The sequence below is a fragment of the Lynx canadensis genome, chromosome B3 (assembly GCF_007474595.2).
Source record: "Lynx canadensis isolate LIC74 chromosome B3, mLynCan4.pri.v2, whole genome shotgun sequence".
Lineage (NCBI taxonomy): Eukaryota > Metazoa > Chordata > Mammalia > Carnivora > Felidae > Lynx > Lynx canadensis.
The window spans coordinates 20,985,385-21,006,405 of NC_044308.2; the positions used below are offsets into that span (position 1 = coordinate 20,985,385).

Below are 21,021 nucleotides of genomic sequence, written 5' to 3' on the forward strand. Positions count from 1 at the left end.
GCACAGAATCCGAAGCAGGCTCCAGGCTCTGAGCTGTCAGCACAGACCCCAATGTGGGGCTCAAACTCAAGAACCGTGAGATCATGACCGGAGCCGAAGTCAGACACTCAACCGACTGAGCCACCCAGGTGTCCCACGCCCCCAGCATCTTTTAAGTGAAGTATTCGCTGTCGAGATTTCCTCAGATGGTAGTTTGTACTGCTCAGTCAGGTTTCAGTTCTGAAACCACCATTCTGTGAGATGCCTGCAGGGCCTTTCGCAGGCTCTCCTACCTCTGCACCCATGGCAGCCCCTGTGCCCAGAGCTGTTACAAACATCCCATTCTTAACACACGTGCCCCATTTTAAGAAAATGTGATACTCCAAAATTGATTTTTCAAAATACCTGATGTGCTCATTATTTGCTTTTCAGAGAGATAATACAGCATTTTATCAAGTAGTTCTCAACGTGGAGAAATTTAACAATTTTTTTTTGGAATTTTACCTATATAATTACAATAATCTTCGTAAGTACATCAATTTGGATGCTAATCCATTGGTAGTCTTAGACTAAGGAAGCAAAGAGGTGCTAAATGCAATATTTAAAAAGCCTCCTGGTTTCTTTACAGACAGAATAGCTCTTCACATGACAACGTGAATTTTGCCTTGTGTACACTTACAGACTCACAACAAGCACCGAGATTCTGTTACCTCTTTCTCCGATCGCTTTAAGTGGTTGCACCTGTCCAGGAACTGATATCCGGCCATGACCCACTCCTTCTGGATGAGACTCTGAAATCCAGTAATTGTCCTAAAATGGGGATCCAGCATCACTTGAACAAGAGAAGCTACCATACAGCTCAAGTCTCTTCCCTCCTCCTCTGTTAAGAAAAATGGAAAAGAAAATAACTACTACATAGAAAAATGCTGAGCGAGAAAGGGAAGGTCAAGTGGATACTACATTATTCTCTGCCCGAGCTACCTTCAAAATAATCCATGTTAGGAGGGTTCAATGGATTCCAGCAACTCTAAAATATTATAGACTTTAGCTCAATCAGTGTTTAATGGGAAATAATCTTTTATATATGAATATTTTCCAAATAACAGGGCATATTCCTCACACTTTTTACATTTCAGTAGTTTGGGGTGGAAATCTTTCAAGAGTCCATTCTGCTTCCTAAGAACATTAATTTTACTACTGGCAATTCCACATGGTGACTCAGAAGTGAACAAGGGGAATGGGATTGTCCACCACCATGTGAAAAGGTGGCAAACATTTTCCTCCTATCTTTTATAGCTGGTGTCTTTTTCAGTAATGCCAGTAATACCTGATATGAAAGCCAGCCAAAGAAATCAGACAAAAACTATACCAAGTATCCCTTATGATTAGATTGTAGAAGTCATCAACAAAATACAAGCAAATCATTTTATCTCATGAATTCAAGAATTTATTCCAGGAAAACAAGGTTGGCTTAACATCTGACAAAAAGTAACACTTCATAGACATGAAGTGATAAAAATAACATAATCATCTCATTAGATGCATAAAAAGCATCTATGTGATAAAAATCCAAAGTTCATTCTGGATAAACTCTCAGCAAACTAGGAACAGAAGGGTACTTCAACCTGATAAGAGTCCATGAAAACCTGTCACCAACATCAATTTTTAACGATAGCAACTCCTATAACTGAGCAATTCCTCACTTCTAAGTACCTACCCACAAGAAATAAAAAAAATATGTCCCCATGGTGGCTTTTATATAAATGTTCACAGCAGCATATTCATAATAGCCATAAAATGGAAACAACTCAATGTCTGCCAGTGGGCAAATGTATAAATAAAATGTGGTATTTACAAAGGAATACTATTCAGAAATAAAAAGGAACAAACTGCTAATACATGCTACGTGAATGAACCTCAAAAGCATGTATGTAAAATAAAAAAAGCAAGAGGCAACAGATCACATTTTGTATGATTTCGTTTACACAGGACATCTCAGAAAGACCAAATGTGGAGAAACAGAAAGCACATTAGTGGTTGTCTGGGGCTGGGACACAAGTAATCTTTTTGGTGAGATAAATAATTTCTAAAACTGGACTCTGAACTCTACACTCTGTATGTGTGCTAAAAATACACATTCAGAATGGGTGTATTTTATAATATGCAAGTTATACCTCAATAAACGATTTCAAAACCACGTTCTAAAAAAAAGTGTTACTAAGATGTAGGCTCAGTATCTCTTCTAACCTTTTTGTATTATACAAATCCATCAAGACATGTGCTAAGTAGGATTTTTGCAATAGGATTAGAATACCCACTGGTTGAGAGGAGAGATTACTGGATTGTGAGAGTCTGCATTTATGTGTGAATTAAATAACTCTGATGGCATCACAGTTAGGGATTACTTGAAATAGTGCATTACTATTCTTTTTTCCCCTTTAAAGGTTTTAAATATCTTTACTTTGCTAAAGTCTGTTAAATTTGACAGTTGGTAAAAATACTTTTGTAAGCTTCAGTAGTGTAGCATATTCACAAACTATGTAATGTGAAATATATTATAGGATAAGGTAGGAAGTTCATGGTTTATTAAACTACATCAGTAAGCTTAGAAATTCTGTTAGCTGTTAAATTTACCTAACATACAATCATCCTTCACTTAACTGAAACATTACTATATTGTACTTTACTCCTACTAAACATTAGACAAAATTCAGAATATTGGCTATTCTTTTTTTTTTTTTAATTTTTAAACTTTATTTAAATCCAAGTTAGTTAACACATAGTGTCAATTCAGTCAATTTCTTGATACCCATCTATTTCTGTAGAGTCCAATCTAGCGTGATCCAGAGGCATTTAAGTTGAAATTTTTATGAATTTGAAACGTAGCAAGATTAGACAGAAAGGATGCTCTGCCAAGACTAACACTCTGTCTGACTCTGTCAGGAGCTGCAACCCAACCCTTCCCATAATACGGGAAGAAGGTTTAACACAGGGCAGAAAACCGGACTCCTTTCTACCTGCGGTCTTTGTGGCAGAATCTGTAGTGTCCCTGATGGGTTAGCAGTAGCATCATCTACTTGAATGCGGGCAGTCACCACGCTGGCTGGCATGGTGACCATTGTTTTCAGTAATGAATTACCTTGCAGGACTACAGAGAGACGCTTGCTTTCTAGCACATACACGAGTTCTGCTGCATGTTTAAGGAATGCCCTGAAAAGAGAAAGGGAAAAATACTGTTAAGAAAATAAAATTTCCACTATAAATATTTCTTTAAAAGTACTTGAAATCAAGCACATCTAATCTCGCACTGTACTGTGTTCTCAATAACCTTTGCAAATTTCATCAGCATTTAAGTGACTCTTCAACAGAGTATGTTTTGATTTTTCTATCAGGGAAATTCATTAATTCTTTTATAAAAAGGGGGCTGATGTACAGGACATTCTTGAAATCTCAAAACACAGAGACGGAGAAGAGAGGAGTGGTTGCCAGGGCACAGCGATGGGGACGCAACTCTGCAGGGGCAGCATGAAGGGCCTTGCAGTGATGGAGCAGTTCTGTATAGTGACTGTGGTGGGGGCTGCACGGACCCACACATGCAATAAAAATGCACATAATACCACACATATGCACATGCGCACACACACACGAAAACACATATAAAGTGGTGAAATCTGAATAAGGCTTATATATTATACCACTGTCAGTTTCTTGGTTTTGATACCACATTCTAGTTATGGAAGATGTAACCACTGGGGGAAGCTAGGTGAGGAGTATGTGGAGCGCTGGACTGTTTGCATCTCCTAGGAGTCTATAATTATTTCAAAATAAAAAGTTAAAGAAGAAAAAGGAAAGTGGTTGTACAAACCTTACATATTCTAACCACCGAGTATTTTCCAGTGAAGACAACCATTTCTCTTCAGTTTCTTCAAAAGGCTCTGCAATAAATATGGTAATATTTATCTAAAAAACATATATATGTAATATATAGGATGCATATATTTTGTATGTATATATAAAATGTATGCACACACCTTTTTAGGCTTTTTAAACTTAATTTTACATGATCAATATCAGAGTTAAGTGATATGTCACAGTTTTTAATATTTAGTTGGCTTTAAGGAAGTATGCATTTTCACTTAATAATATAGTCATTTAAGAGGACATGTTACAATTCTATAAAAAACAAAAAAAGCACTCTCCCCTGGAGGCTTTCAGGGAAGTCCTGGAGAGTCTAGCCACCTCTGCCTCCTAAGAGCCAGTGGTTCCCACCTTCCTGGTCAGCCCACCCCTGGATTCTGATGCCCCCTACTCACAGCTTCCTGACTGCAAACCTCACCCTCCTTGCTTCTCTCCCCTGCTCTTGCTGCCAGAGCTGCCTCTCAGTGCACGGTTTCTGTGACAGCAGGAATGAGGGCATCTTCCTGGCAGGGCTTGCACTGTCCTGACTCAGTCCTGCGTGGCCTGTCTCAAGACGTCGCTCACCTCACAAACTCCAGGCTTTAGTAATGTTCCAATTACCAGATGGTTGATAAGAATTCATGTCACTGTGCTTTTTTAACACACCATGTCCCTCCCCAGTTCTCCTTCCAGGCAAGCACCCGCTCATCCCTGCAGAACTGCCACAATGGCTGCCTCTCCTGGCTCCCAGGTAAGTAGGACTCTGTGTATACTTCAAGGAGGCCTCACTTGTGCCAGAGATGCTTTCACGGGAGTCATCCCCCTGGGGCACAATGAAAGTGCCTGAGAAGCACTTGTTCTAATACATGTATTAGAAATCTGAGGCCACGCAGATTACAACATGGCTCTGTTTGAAATTCATGTCAAGTCCCTTATCTTAAAACGTAACTGTGTGCATTAAAATCTTAGGAAGTTTGTATGGGTAGCTCACTGTTCTCCTTGGCACTTTACAGAAGTATCCTACCACACCATTTATTATTTATTTCAAAGTGGTGTAATTGTTTTTTTTTTTCCCTCCAAAACAAAAAAGCAGTTTAAACTCCATTTTCTAAGAGCTTCTGATACTGTCATGCAAAAGTATTTCAATGTGCCTCTACTTAAATATATCTATTTCTATATTTTCAAGGGCTATCATTTTTTCTGACATGCCTCATGCAATGGTGTTATCACCCATTCACTGTATACATATATATATATATACATATATACATATATAATAAAAATGAAATTACCATCAACGCATAGGTGTTTAAGTTTTACAAAAGCCGCCTGTATTTCTTGGATATTGGGCAAGGTCTTATCCAAGTCTGATTTGTAAACATCACTTCTCTGTGGATGACTTTTAGTTATTGCATTACAAATCCTAATAAAGACAAAATCCTTGAGTCATTCATTCATGCCACACATATTTTTTGAAGACCTATTATGAGCCAAGGCACTATTCTCAGAGCTGGAGATAGATAAACAAGACAGGCTGGGCCTCTGCTCTCACAGGGCTTCTATTTCTGGTGGTGGTTGGGTAAATGATAAAGTAATAGGCTGTGGTGAATGCCGTGGGTGGCATAATCGAGTGAATGCAGGCTAGTTCAAGTCATGTGGTCAGAAAGGCTCTTCTGTGAAGGTAATACTGAAGCCAAAACCCAAATAACTAGAAGCCATGAAAGATCTGAGAGAAAGTGTTCTAGGCAGAGGGAAGGTAAGGGCAAAGGTCCTGTGGTGGACACAAGCTTGGCTGTGGAGAAACACAGAGAGGGCCTGAGATGGTATGTCTAAGGAGAAAGGGGCAGAGAGAGATTTGACAACAAAGAGAGCCTGTCCAACTTATGAAGAACAGGATAGCTGAAAAAATAGAAAGAATCAAAACAATTCTCAGCTTAATAAAATTAAAACATTACAAGTGCCACTGACTGTGAGGGTTCAGGACGAACTCCCACCCAGCAGTGCTGCTGACTTCCCTCTAATAGCAGCCTCCCCCCAGCCCCCACCCTTCCTGTGCATCTAACCAGCAGACATGGCAGTGAATACTGGGCTTGGACTGTGACATGACAGGTCATTTCAAATGTGACCAAGGTAAAAAACACCCATCAGGGATTATTTGAATAATACTCCTTTTCCTTTCCTGAAGGATCATTTGAGGGTCACTTGTCAGTTATTTGCTTCAGCAAAGGTGCCTTTCTTCGGTATGGCCCTGGGGAAAAAAAACTAAGATCTGGCTGTAACAGTCACAGACTGTGATATACAATTTGAGGCTCTCTGAGCCGGTTTTCTAAGATCTGTTCCTTTGTTCCTCATTTATTTAACAAGTATTGAATAAATATTCAACATCACAGGTGTTTCCTGGGTGCTGAATGTACAATGGTATGCAAAACATAGTCCCTTCAGCTCAAGAAGCTTATAGCCTAGTAGCAAATATAGGCAGTAATCAAACTGTAACACATACATGCAATTAAAGACTGAAGTAAGTGTTATGAAGAAAATTTAGAGAGCCATAGAGAATGTATAACTTGAGGCCTGATCTAATTTAGGAGGTGAGGGAAAGCTTATCTTCAGGAAGTGATATTTGCCATGAGAGATAAAGAACGAGGGAGTACCGAGAGGGTGGGGTGGAGAGTGCTGGAGGATAAGCATGAAGAAAGACAGCCCAGAAGGGAACAGCACTGGTGAATATCGGGAGATGGGAAAGCACAGGCAAAGGCAAAGTCCATGGTGGCCAGGGCCGGGAGCCACGGGTGTGATAGTGGATGAGACGTGGAGGGAAGAAATGAGGGCACTCATGGTAGGGGTGTAGCTGGGGTGGACACAGTTTGTAAGGTTTCTAAAAAGTGAAGTGACAGATTTGATGATGGGCTCAATGTGGGGAAGGAAGTGAAAGAAAACGCATCCAGGATGACTCCTGGATTTCTGAGGGCAGGCTGGGAGAGTGCGCGGTGCTTGTATGCTGGAGGCTGGTTTTGGACCATATTGAGTTTAAAGGGCCTCTGAGACTTGCACGTGGAAGATGTCCCATTAGAGATAAAATCTGATGGTCACTAAAGCCACAGCCATAGGTAAACTTGTTTAGGAAAAGAAATGCAGAATGGGAAGAAGCAGTGGCCTGAAACAGATTCTAGGTAATGTCTGCAGAGGGCAGAGTACTGGTGAGGAAGAGGGGCTTCAGGAGAGTGGAAAGAAGCAGGACTCAGAGGGCTTTAGGGAGAGACTAAACAATAGTGATGCCCACTGACTGAGAAGTGCCTTCTGCTTTAATGACATGGAGATTACTGGCGACTTTATAGCAGATGATGCCAAACTTGTTTGTGGTAGCTAATTAAAACCACCATTTAAGCTACTGTGACTCTGTAGACCTAAGACACACCAAACTACAAGAAAGGTCTGATTTACCCTAAAGTATCTCAGCTGGAAATCACCACACGTTGCAAATACGTTAAAGGCAACACTGTTATACCAAGACGTCAGCAATGTAAGATTCCCCAGTGTCTTATAAGCCAAAGAATTAAATTCTATTTAGTATAACTTAAATGTTAATTTTAATATATTCACATTTTTTTCCAAAATGGTGATTCTTGTATGGACTATATGTTGCTAACTAATTAATAAAACTATGCCACTTTCTAACTATTTTCAAGTAGTCAGGAGTTTAATATATTATTTCTGACAACTAAAAATGTCTACAGCAACAATGACCATTTCTTGATACCTCTGGTCGATTTTCCTCTGCTGCAGCACATCTTTTATGAGGGCCATTCGCACGAGGGCACTGCCATTTGAGTGGCTCCAGCACCAGAACTAGGAGAGAAGCAGAGCCTTTATGTAACTGGGTAGAGAAAAAGACATCGGTATGAATGAAATCCAACAGACAGCACTTACGGGCATCCTTCTTCCAACAAAAGAATGGGAAAAGATCTTTAGATCTTGGTCGGCTAAAGAACTTGGCACTACAAAGTATTCTGGAAGGCTGGAGAGGAAAAAGCAAACCATAACATAAGAATCCTGTGCTCTAGGCAGGTAAGTGTGCTCTGAAGACTCCATATATAATTAAACACGTTTATCCCCATTTAATGTGCACCCTACTTGGTGGCCACATGGTAGGTACCACGGAAGACAAGGTTGACCCTAGACATCTCTTGTCTAAAACACGTGTGACGTTGTCAATTATCACAAAACTTATATTTAAAGCAGGGGGAAACATCCAAAGGAGATGTCTAAAATATTCTCCAAAATGATTATTAATCAAACATGTATTCGGTTTCTGAAAAACATGCCCACCTTTGTTCTCTATGGGTAAGAATCCAAGGCACATAACACAAGACCACACCAAACCCATAAATCTACCAAGAAGCTTTAGCTTCTGGGGTGCCTGGGTGGCTCAGTCAGTTAAGCATCTGACTCTTGGTTTCAGCTCAGGTCATGATCTTATGGTTCATGAAATCAAGCCCCGTGTTCAGCTCTGAACTGACAGTGCAGAGGGATTGGGATTCTCTCTTGGGATTCTCTCTCCCTCTCTCTCTGCCTCTCCACTACTCACACTCTTTCTCTCTAAAAATAAATAAAGAAACTTAAAAAAAAAAAAAAAAAAAGCTTCAGCTCCTTATCTCCCCCTTCTAACCTTTCCTGTTTCCAAAGACACGCAGACTCACTGACTGGGCAGCAATTACTAGTGCTCACTGCACCGTAAGACATCCTCCTTTCTACCCTAAGACATCCTCCTTTCTCTCTTTTTTCATCTTTAAGATAAAATATCCATGAAAGCAGTTTTTTTATCTTTTTTTTTTAAGGCTTATTTATTTATTTTTGAAAGAGAGAGATTAGAGAGCAAGTAGGGGAGCCAAAATCAAGAGTTGGACGATTAACTGAGCCACCCAGGTGCCCCTCATGAAAGCATTATTAAAAACAAATATTCCATTCACCATAACTTGTAAGTTATCAGAGAGCAGAGTGATTATTATTCATAAGAAGTCACCTCCAGCTATAAATAAGGCTGTAAAAATGGGACTTACCAAGTGGATATCATGTAACCCTCATTAATAGAACAAACTCTCCATGCGGAAGCCCCTGTCCTCTTGATTTCTCGGTCCCAGTCTGAGTACGTCTCGAAGAGTGGAGTCTTTTGGCTGCTGCCACCACCGGCCCCGCTGCCGCCTCCTGAGGGTATTCCATTAACATTATTGGCTACAAGAAAAAGCAATACTATTAATTTTGTTTCAATGGTCACATTTCGTCCCACATTCCCTCTCCTCTCTGGGCGCCTCCTATCAGAAACACGCGCGGACGGGGCACCTCTCCTAGATGTTCCTACTGCTCCCAGCAGTCCTGAGAAAGAGGCAGCCCTCCTCTTGTCAAAAGAACTCATTTTCCTTATCCAGCTCCCTCCTGACTCCTTTAGCACCGCTGGTTTTTCTGTCCTTCTACTGGCTCCATCCCTTTTGCCTTCAAACACAAGTAAGTCACCTTGACTTTGAAAAGACTTTCATCTGACCACAATGCACCACTCCAGCTGCCCAGGCTATACATTTTCCCTCCTCCCTGTTACTGACCACCTTCCCAAATGATGAACAATGCCTGCTGCGCAGATTTCCTCCCCATTTATTTTCTCCTTTTCAATGGTCTTCCATCCCTACTGTTCCACAGAAACCACTCACGAGCCTCCCTCAGTCCCCTGCCCTCAACTGCTCATTTTCTCTACATTTTGCCTGGAACAATGAATGCATCCAATCATCTTTGTTCTGGTCCAGATCTTTCATCCTTCTGATACTGATGTCTCAATCCTTTCTATGGCTCACTATAAAATTTTTGGGTCTTCTAGATCTACTCAGTTTTCCTTTGATAAGCTCACAAGTGCTCCTTGTTCTCCACCAGAGGGCCACTCCCATCTGGGGATCTCAGCAGAGCGCAAGTGTACTTGAACTTCCTTAGCAAGGAGCCCTCTGTCATCAAGGAGAGCTGCTATCCTCTGGGAGAAGCCCACAGCCTCAGGAGCCTGCAGAATGACCAGAGAGAAAGAGGACATCTCAGCAATCAGCCTCATCTACCCTGGCGATCCAGGGTGACAGACGGCATGATCTTTACTGGTCCTGTGGCTCACCCCTGAAGGCTGCTGACATCCCTGGCACGTGCTGCACTCAAACTGGCCTGCAGCCTGCCATGAGACACATTCCCCCCAAAACCATGCTTTCATGATGCTATACTCTTGCCTCAACTTTCCCTCATGCTCATTTTCCAACTTCCTTAAGCAAACCTACATGGTTTTGCTTAAAAGGCCCTTAATTGACCTGATCTTTATGTCTCATTACTGCCTAACCCCATTCTCTCTTGTAGCCAAAGAAACCCTTCCATCATCCCGTGAACATGCCATGCCCATTCCTGTTGACTATTTAACACCTGGTGTGAGACAGGTATTTTCTGAGAACCTACCATGTACTAAGGCCCGAAAATTTAAAAGTAAGGTTGTCTGTCTTGAAAGCGCTAACGAGACAGAGGAGGGTGAGCTCAGCACTAGTCACAGTGAGGCAAATGTATGAGTGCAGTGACAGCACAGAGGAAAATGACCCTAGAGCTCGCTGGAGACAAAGGCCGGGACAGGAGAGGCCTCAGGACTTGACCACAACTGAACAGAGTCCTAAGGAATGAGCCAAACATTGCCAGGTGGCTAGTGAGAAGGAGGCAGGCATGCTGGGCAGAGCAGAACACAAAACACATGGTGTAATTGTAAAACATCAAGTAATGAAATACAGCTAGAGCTTTAGGGATGCAAAGGATGGAGGAAGAGAGGCTGGAAAATTAGATGGGGCCAAGACTCTCGGTCTGTGCTGCCCCAAACAGTAGCCACTAGCCACTAGCCACATGTGCTATTTAAGTTGAAACAAAATTAAATTAAAAATGCAGTTCCTCGGTTGTACCAGCCACATTTCTAGTGCTCAAGAGCCACATGTGGCTAGTGGCTCCTATACTGGTCAATGCAGAGGAGCGAATATTTCCATCCCTGGACAGTGCTACTCTAGATTAGAAAGGATCCTGTGTGATTACCCAGTGATTCTGATTTTAGCAGGGCTTGTTTAAAATCCAAATGCTAAAGCTAAGCACACAGCCTGGAGCCACCCCATCTAGAGCCTTCTCTGGGGTAGGTACAAGAATGTATGCAGAAGAACTTGGGAGTTGTAACCTCTGCAGGACACAGAACCTTCATGGAATTTCCAGGCAATTCTCACTTTACACAGTGTTCCAGAACACTAATAACCACAGAAAGCTATACAATATTAGAAAATCTAAGCAATTCATCATATGATCAAATTAAAGGGGAAAAAAACCCCATATGATCAGTTCAAAGTGCAGGAGAATATTTGATAGAGTTCAACACCTACTCATAATTTAAAAAAACAAAAACAAACTTGGCAAATTGGGAATAAAAAGGAATTTCCTTACTTGATAAAGGGTAATTACCAGCAAACACACAGTAAACATCATCTTCATCAAAACCAGAACAGAAATGATGCCCGCCTACATTATTACCATTCAACACTGTACCAGAGGTCCTCGCCACACAATGAGATAACCACCACGGAAAAAGAAGTATAAAGAACACACTCACAATTTTCAAAGAGTGACATAAATAGTTTGGCAGGATACCCTCACCTAGGAGTCTAGGACCAAATACTTTGGAGTGTTTTGAAGTTACAGACTTTAGTAAGCCAGGCTGAGAAACATAATGAGATTGTTTCTCTGGCAAGATTTAGTCTCAAGATCTAACTAAGACCAATTTTCTGAACATCAAATGACAGAAACTGTAAGACAATGCATTGTTTACTATTTTATAGGCTTGAGTTGCTGAAAACCTGCCTGTTTCTTAACAACCAGCACTAGGCTGTATGCTCTGCATCTTCTTCAAGGAGCGCTTATTAGAGAATGTGTAGCAGATACTCAATCTGGCATTAAAGAGTCAGAAAATTCGAATGCTTTCCAGAAATCCCAAAGGCCTGATGCCTGCAGCCTGCTCTACCAGTGGATTACTAATAGGGGTGCAGCAACAGACTGGCAAAAATCAGTCATCTTAGGGAGATTCAGCTCCCCTGAGAGTTACGTGAGTGAGGTTTGAGGATAGCTCATTAGCCAACTAAAAGTGAAACTATATAGTGGGCATTCCTGACCTTGGCTATCTTCTGTGAAACTCAGAACTCTAATCCCAGGCTGTGTTGAATTTATCGACAACAGTTTCCACTAAATTAGCCTCATCCATATTTAGAATGGTCTCAAGCAACAGCAAAGACAATAAAAGTGGTCACCATATGAGAAGAAAGACTGTCACTCTGAGGATACTGCAGGAATTAGAAGCCATAGGGTGAAAAGGGTAAAAACAGAGCTGTGATGTTAAGTTCAACAGAGTGAGTCAATGAAGTGGGTAGCGAGATTTGGACTTTGGGCCTGGGGTGTGGCCAGGATGGCTGCATTTCTAAAAGATGTAGGAGGCTGGCCCGGAACCACTAGTAATCAAGAGACAGGAAGATCAGTCACAGCCTTGTATAGCTACACTAAGAATCTTAAAAGAACTGACAAGCAACAAACTTTAAAAATTCCTACACTGTTTCAAATGGACTACGTACTCTGTAAGTGGTTTTCAAATAAGCATGTAATGGAAAATCTAACACTAAGACCTAAGTTCATAAAAAGGACAAAATTACAAAATAAAATCAACCTCACTGAAAACGTTTACTTTCTGCCGTGAGTCTAATCACAGCTTGAGGTTACATCCCAGCATTTGCAAGCTCTGCCATGGAGTAGAGCTGCCAACACTGAGGCTACAGATAACTTCATGAGGTTTGCACTTCTTCAGACCAGAAGCGTAATCTGACATCTTATCAATTTTATCACAAAGATGAATCTGTACTTTGAGGACATTATTTGCCCAATAATAATCTGACTGATGAAAGCAGGGTCCTTTCAAGTTAAAAAAGAAAAAAATAGAGCCACTGTTTTTGTTTGTGCCAGCGCGTCCTGTGGCGTCATCGTGCAGGAATGTTCCAGGCCTGTGGGTGCTATGCATCATCCCTTTGGGATCCTCTCAGAAGTACTTGGGTGACTGCTAAGCTTTTCAGAGATGTGTTTTTTCGTTTTTTTTTTTTTTTATGCAAGTGATGCCCAATGTGAAAGAAAACCTCAGAGTGCCTAAGTTCCTCCACAAGATTCTGTCCTTAGGTAACTGCAGGGGACATCCTCTAACTTCAGATCTTATTTGTGGAAACAGCTTTGTCACCTACCTGCCTGCAAAAAGGACTTCTTTATTCTTTAATCCAGCCAATGAATCAAGGTGGCATCCAGAAGTTCAAGAGTGGATTAGTGGGCATCTTTCACTCACAAATTAATGAATTCTGACTGCAGTGTGTGGAAATTTCAGGCTTCTTTTGATCTTAAAGATGCAGTTTATGCTTCTGCAACAGCACGGAAGGATATTAAAGGATGTTACCCTATGAGGAATCTTAACAAAACTCTGGTCAAGTGTTATGTTTATGAAGTACCTGTCAAAGGAGGAGGTGACTGAAGGATGTAATATGAAAAGTGGTCCTGAATATTTTAAGTATGAATTATCAAATTTTATCAACAGACTGTATGTAAGAAGACCTATAGATCTGATTGATGTAAATAAGAAAACCCAGTAGAAGAAGAGCTAGGGGTTGAGTAACTATTTAAAGTATAATTAACCCAGAGATGCCCACAAGGAATGGATGAAGAAAACTGAAAAGTAACTGAAGCAGGCATCAGGTTCCCAAACGCATAATGAAGTTCACTGTATTTGCTGAGCTCAAGTCATTACATTTTACTGCAGAAGTCATGCATCTAAACCCTGGACTGAATCATTTCTACTAGAAAAAAAATAGCATCAAGAATTGATCTGTATCATAAACAAATTTAAGTGGGAATCAAAGGCTCTCTCCTACAATTCTTGGACTTCTTGAAACCTGCATTTCAGTTACTCTCTTGCAACTTTGGGTGAGGATCTTATTGAAAATAACCTTGATGGTGATGGTCTGTAGCTTGATGATGATCCAAAGAAACAGTCACCTAACAAGAAGTGCAGGGTCTACGACACTTTATGTTTAGGTTGTAAGTGAATTTTATAGTTTATGTTAAGAGATACACTTAAAAAGTCAATTGTACTGCTAAAACCTAAGTTATGATTAGTTACATTTTGATAAGAAAAATTAAGCAGCAAATAGTTTTTCATCCAATTTCTATAAATATAGCACCATATGATAAAAGCTACCATTTCTATGGTGCTTACAAGTATCTTTTAAAAGAGTGAAAATACAGTTATACCATATGCATCTGCAGATACTGTGTACTGTTCCTACGTCTTAATGTATTTACAGTCTAGTGATACTTGAATATGCTTTTATTATATAGATTTAAATTACTACAATGTTTTGAGGTAACAAAATGAAAGACCAGTACAACTACTAATTTGTAAGATCCCTCTCCAGACCATGCTGGGGTGAATTGATCTTTCATTACAAATATGGAACTGATTTCTTTTTCTTCCTTAATGGTAGGAGAGCATGTGCCTCAGCAGGTCACTAATCCACAAAGGGCTGATATGAGATGTGACCTCTTTGTTCTTCATCTATCCTTTTATGAGATTTTTAAAAAATGGTTGACTAAAATTATCTTTGAATATTAAAAATGTACAGAATTACATGGTCAACTGGAATTCTCCCTGGCAATGCCATCACACTGAGTGATGTAATTACAAGTTCAGCATATGAAGAGTACTATTTTACTTGTACAGAACTGCCTAGAATAGACTTGTCCTTTGGACAGATGCTCCTCTTCCTTTCATCAATCTTACTCAGAAATATAAAGTCAGTATTTTGATGATCTTAATGAAGTCCACTGAAAAGTCTAACCACTCTAGCTTTTGCATGAAACCACACCATGCCAGAAAAGATCATGCATTTCAAATATCTTTTACTTTTCTGCCAGTTTTCTTAAACGATAAGATTACTTTAACTCAAGCTACCAAATAAAAGTGGGGAGGAGGGAGATCTTTCTTCACCATAAAATACAAGCCAGGGACTGTAGATAAAATACCTGACATGATTTTTATAAGCCTATGTTTATAGCTGCTTGCAGATTCTCCCTGCTCACTTTTTAAGAAATAATCTAACAAATATTGTCTCTTTTAGTATACAGTGCTCACTTCTCTAACAGTTATGAAGTTCATAATTCTACAGTCATTAAAGCCCATGTACTTGGAAGCCTCTGACAAACATAAGAATAAAACTTACACAAAGTAAAGTTAGTCACAATATTTAATATTTTCATATTTACCTGAATTGTGGTATTTTTTCCCAACATATTCAAATGCAAAGAGTAGCTGGAGGTCTGTTGGCTGGGAATAATGAGCTATTGCAAGGCATACCTAGGAAAAATTCTACATTTAGAATTTGATTTTAACACACTTATTTAAATGAAAATGTACAATAAGGCCTTGATTACTGGGAGCATCATCTTGGATGGGGCAGTGATTACAGGTATTTATTTACATGTTTTTTTCTGTTGACCTAGAATGTGAAAGAGCTCCTTAAGGCCAGGTATCTCATTCACTGTTGTGCCCCCAGGACACTGTTTATAATCTTTAGTGAGTACATGGTTAAGTATTCAGTAAGTGTTTACGGAGTTGAATTTTAACAGGAAAGTAATTTTATTCAAATAAATGAAACTCAAAACCTAGAGAAGCATTCTCTAAAAAGGCAGTGACATATATATACAGTCCTAAGGAAAGGATTGAAATAGTTTCATTTTTGGTGGACTATAATGACTTAATACCAGCAATTTGGAAGGTTTAATGTAAGGTATGAAATTTTAATGTTCATACCCCATGGATTAAAAAAAAAACCTAAACTTAACAGAAAAGCTACAATGACAAAAAAATAAAAATTAGCAAGAAACCCTAACGTACAGGATGGCTCAAAGAGGTACATCAAAAAAAAAACCAAAAACAAACAAAAACGCGTGTTTAAGGAAATGGTTTGAGACTATGCCTATGGTGGAGAAAGTGTGGGCTTTGGAATCAAACAGATCGGGGCTTACATCGTAGGTCTACCAAACACCTGCCATGTAAGTGATGCAAAATCAGTTCACCTCTCTGAGCTTCAGTTTGTGCATCTGTGAAATGAAGACAATACCTATGGCTGAAATAAGGATGAACAATCTTAATGCATGCCTGGCTTCTGGAGAAGCTCCATACATGGAAATATGGTTGGTATTATTCCCAACTGCTGCTGGATAGAAGGAAAGACAGAGAGTGCTCTATGTTTGCAAGGCCCTAGACTAATTTGTAGAAGAAAACACTCTTAAATGAACAGAGCAGAAAGAAGAACTATAAGACATATGCAAGGAGAGAAGAGGAGATCTTATTTGAAAAGATTACATATCATTTAGAAGGAAAAGCGTTAAGCCACATGACATATGTCCAACAGTGAGCAAGCAGGAAAAGTTCAGTTGTTAGTCCATGTCCATTAGCAGTGTTTGGGATGTGTTGATGCAGGTTCTAACTGTAACCAGTTCTAGTTTAAAATACATTTTAAAAGTCTTCTATAGAATAAATGTTTCCTGTCTTACTAAATTAGAATATATATACAAATAAGAGGACAGAGTTTATCATTAGTTTTAGTTCTGACTAAAAACAATTACCAAAGGTTCCTGAAACCTTTATATAATAGCTCGATTTTCTCAATGGCTACAAGGAGAGCTTTCTATGACAGTCCCATTTAATGCAATTAGAGAGAGTAAGCTACATTTCCATCCCTGATCTGTACAACAGTCTTCCTGAAAGAGCCTCTTCTAGCAGCAAGACTACTGCAATCTGTACCTCGAATCACCACTTCCTGTTCCTCCGGGCACCATATTGACTTTATGAGTTTTATAGCACTTTTTTCAAGATTATCTTTCATTTTTGTTCCATTTCTCTGCACGATCACAGCCATGTTCTTAAGCCATACTTACCTTTCGGCATGTCTGTGGGCTTCCCCACATTCTGAAAAAAATCCACAATGCCTAAGATTTCTCTTCTGAAGATAAAATTCTGACCAACAACTTTGCTCCCGGGATAACCTGCCACAGTGCCCAGATACCTGCCTAATAAATGCAATCTTCTCATTCTTGACTCTTCCCCAAACTGGTTCTCCTCCACCAGACATCCCTTCCCATCCCAATATTCCTTCAGTGGTCTCCTGTCGGAGAATGACGTGCCTGCACAATACTGTGTCTGCCTCACTCACAGTCACCTCCTCTGCCACACGCTGCTAGGGAAATCCTTCTCCACAGCTTAGCCAACCACACTGTCTCTGAAACTACCATCTCTGTTCAACTCGAATCTCTTCACAGGCCTTCCCATGACAGAGCTGATTTCCCAGTATTAACTGCAGAAACGCTTCTGTTCTCTCTGAATAACAGCCACTGTGATATAAAGTGTCTCTTCAGTTAGCTATGCTTTCGTATAAACTATTCATGAAATAGTTTTACTTAAGTATAGGTAAAAAGGGCACAGGTGTTCTTTGTTTTAAATTCCATTCCTCAAGGGTAGATGCTGAGTCTCTCATTCATTCAACAGATACTTCCTGCACATCCACCATGTCCAAAGCCCTGGGGCAGCAGCAGCGAACAACAGAGACACAGATCCCTGGCCTCACTAAGCTTACATTCTAGGGGGGAAAACAGACACGAAACAAGATAAACAAAAACTATAGTAAGTGAGATAATTTTAAGTGCTAAAGGAAAAAAAAAAGTCCAGCAGGGAAGGGATATGAAATGTTATGGTGAGGCGAGAAGGAAATAGGTTAATAATTTAGAGGAGACCAGGAAAGACCTCTCTGCACAGAGCTGAGCGAAGACCTAAAGACTTCTAAGCATTTTTGTTCTCTTTAGTAGCTTTCTGAGGTTGCTTTGAGCATAACAGCAGCTGCACTAAAAATACTAGTGGACAAAATTACTTACAACATAGTAAGGAAAAGTGCTCTAAGCCAATGAAACGATCATATCATATTCTCTAAGACATTTAGAAAGCAGCCACAGGCCTTGTTTACACAAAAGAAATTCACAGATCACTGATTATGGAATACGCTGTTTATGGTCACAAAGCAAAAACAAACAAAGCCTATCTGCTAGGCAAAACCCAACACAGCCCAATTCTAAAAAGCCCTTAAGAATAACACAACGTCACATTTTTAAGGTTAGGAAAGCAAATGGGTATGTGTGATAGCATCTTCACTTAAAGAAGACTATGAACAATCTTGTGAAACTGATATTGTTTAATCACCTGCACAATGCCGGATTTTGGCAGGGAGGGGGCACAACTTGAACTAAAGCTTGTGCTCAGCAGTGTCATTAAAAGATGCAAAATGTATTTCTATGTAACCTAAGTGAGGGTCATTTTTGAGAACCCAGATATAGGCACATACCACCTGCGTTATCTGGGTTACATTCATGCTGTTATGTAGGACACTTTGAGAAGAGAAATAAAGCCAACATTCCTCTCCCTCAAGCGTTTTCATACACGCTCTTTAAAAAGCTTATGTCCACATTCCTAGCTTCTGTCACTGAGAGTTTCAAAGACTTAAAAAAGTAGGTCTCATTTTCATGTAAAATTATTCTAATTTTGTAATGTACTCCATAAGCATTAAAAATTTTTAGAAAATCTCTACATCTTTAAAAACTGCTCCCAGGGGCGCCTGGGTGGCGCAGTCGGTTGAGCGTCCGACTTCAGCCAGGTCACGATCTCGCGGTCCGTGAGTTCAAGCCCCGCGTCAGGCTCTGGGCTGATGGCTCAGAGCCTGGAGCCTGTTTCCGATTCTGTGTCTCCCTCTCTCTCTGCCCCTCCCCCGTTCATGCTCTGTCTCTCTCTGTCCCAAGAATAAATAAACGTTGAAAAAAAAAAAATAAAAAAAATAAAAAAAAATAAAAACTGCTCCTGAAAATAGTTCATTTGCACTGGTTATTACAAAGAATGAGAGTATCTTGGTATTAAAGACAGTGCATTATGGTAAATTTTATTGGAGGAAAAAAGTAAACTACTTCTAAAGTGATTTTTGGACCAAGACTGATTCTTGTGGACAGAAGCCAGAAGCACCCACAGCTGGCTTCTCCTCTAAGACCAGTCGGGGGTGCAGCCCTAGGGAAGCTCAAACCTTATCAAGTTCTAGCACGCTGGCACACAAAACTGGTTTCCTGTATTTTTGTGGTCTAAAAGCCACCAAGGAGTTAAGTCTCATATTCAAGGAAAAAAAAAAAAAAAAAAAGTTCAGGAAAGGCCAACTTATTGTTTAAATCTATAGATGGGTTGAATTTTCACTTCTAGAAAGTATGCCTGAACAAGTAGTTCACCACCAAGTATTCTGAGAATAAAGTGGAGACAAAGGACAAATATTTCACTTGCCATCTTTATATATATATATATATATATATATATATATATATATATATATATATATATATATATATATTTTATAAGTGATAAATCATTGAAAAAGATATATTTTTTGTCCCTCAGTTTTGAGCAGAGGTTCTACAAAAGGAAATGGTGATTTCAAGTTGCTTTGAGGCTAGGTGTCCAAATTCTACATTATCAAATTCCTTTTTTCTTTATACAGATCTGTCCCAAATATCCTTATTTACCTGTGACAGACCAAGGATAATGAAGAATGCTAATGGATGCAGTAGCACAATGTCATCTAATTTTGTCATAACATAATTTAGGCAACAGTAACTAGACTACCAGAAGGCTATAGAGCAACATTTAACAAAATGTGAACCAATTTAGCATTCTGAGATCTTGTATTTCAAACAGAAATATAAATGCTTTTAGTATTTCAAAGCTAATCAGTGGTTTACCCACCAAAGAACTCTGAACATGCATCTTGAAACAGTGCATTTTAAAACGTGCATCCTAAAACAACTTAAAAAATCAGAGCATTTCCAGAGAAAATTTAGCAAAGTTTCTGGGAGATATAGTCAAGCTGTAACTTTCCAAGTGTTACCTAATTTTAGATGAAAACTTGTTCACTTCAAATAAAAGAATTATGCTAGAATTCTCATTTTTAACTCATGAAGCCAGTAAGCTTTAACAGCACACGCCTTAACCTCTCTGTGTTTGAAAATGTGTAAATTAGGGAAAAAATTCTTTATTTATATTCATTCCTACTGCCTCTAATTTTTTTCCTGTGCCTCCCTTCCCCCCAACATGACTGTACAAAAGACAAAAAGAGCATTTCCTTCAGGCCTGAGGTTACATCCTTTTAATATTTTAAGATAGTGGGGAAAAGGATTTTTGCCAGAAACTTGGTCTTGGGAAAAGGCATAAACAGTTGGACTAGGCTGTTTTTGTAGACCGTTCAATGCGGCCCCCTCCATCACTTACCAGCAGCACAAGGGATATCCTGAATTTCCAGAACACTCATCTGTTTCATTCATTTGGCAACTACTCACTTATGTGGAAACATCTTTTATGTCACTACTTCGTACCACTATTTAATTTTCAGCTGTTCACACTCTATCTTCTCAACTAAGCACTCTGCCTCACACATCAAAAATGACCAGCAAGTATATACTAGAAGGCTCAAGAATAAAGCCAAATAATTATGATTTCCAATTACTGAAATAGAGTCAACTGAAAAATACAGTTGAGAGTGGGAGAAAAGGAAACTTTCTGAAAGAATATTGGGCCACTGTATCAATTTCTTAAAAAAAAAAAAATCCTGTCCTAACTAAATCTCCTAAGTTCTATGGTGTCCCTATTCTTGAAATGCTATACATCCTGAAGTTAAGGTTTGCATAAGCAGATTCTTGATGCTTTGATTAAATTACACATATATATTTAAGCTCAAGAAAGTAACTCAGCTAAAATGTTTTATATACAGTCTATTGCCTAATTACGCCTGAAGTCTTTCTATATATGAGTGGGCATCTCAAATTAGTAAAATGCCAAAATCACAACCTGCAGAAATGAACAGCTGAAAGGGGTTTTAAAAGCTATCTAGGGGCTGGGGAACCTGGGTGGCTCAGTCAGTTGAGCGACTGACTTCGGCTCAGGTCATGATCTCA

The 21,021-nt window shown here is 39.6% G+C and overlaps 1 protein-coding gene across 4 annotated transcripts in view; it reads right to left on the bottom strand.

Annotated features, from left to right (window-relative positions):
* Positions 1–21,021, bottom strand: part of MTMR10 (myotubularin related protein 10) — a 55,229-nt gene that overhangs the window by 8,849 nt on the left and 25,359 nt on the right. For 3 of the 4 annotated variants that reach the window (XM_030317545.1, XM_030317546.1, XM_030317547.1), the window contains 8 exons: positions 15,253–15,343; positions 8,934–9,105; positions 7,804–7,891; positions 7,634–7,722; positions 5,169–5,299; positions 3,845–3,914; positions 3,119–3,189; positions 690–859 (listed from right to left, as the gene is read on the bottom strand). In XM_030317545.1, coding sequence (XP_030173405.1) covers positions 690–859; positions 3,119–3,189; positions 3,845–3,914; positions 5,169–5,299; positions 7,634–7,722; positions 7,804–7,891; positions 8,934–9,105; positions 15,253–15,343 — 882 coding nt within the window. The remainder of the gene's footprint in view (positions 1–689; positions 860–3,118; positions 3,190–3,844; positions 3,915–5,168; positions 5,300–7,633; positions 7,723–7,803; positions 7,892–8,933; positions 9,106–15,252; positions 15,344–21,021) is intronic. The other variant, XM_030317549.1, reaches the window with a different exon arrangement.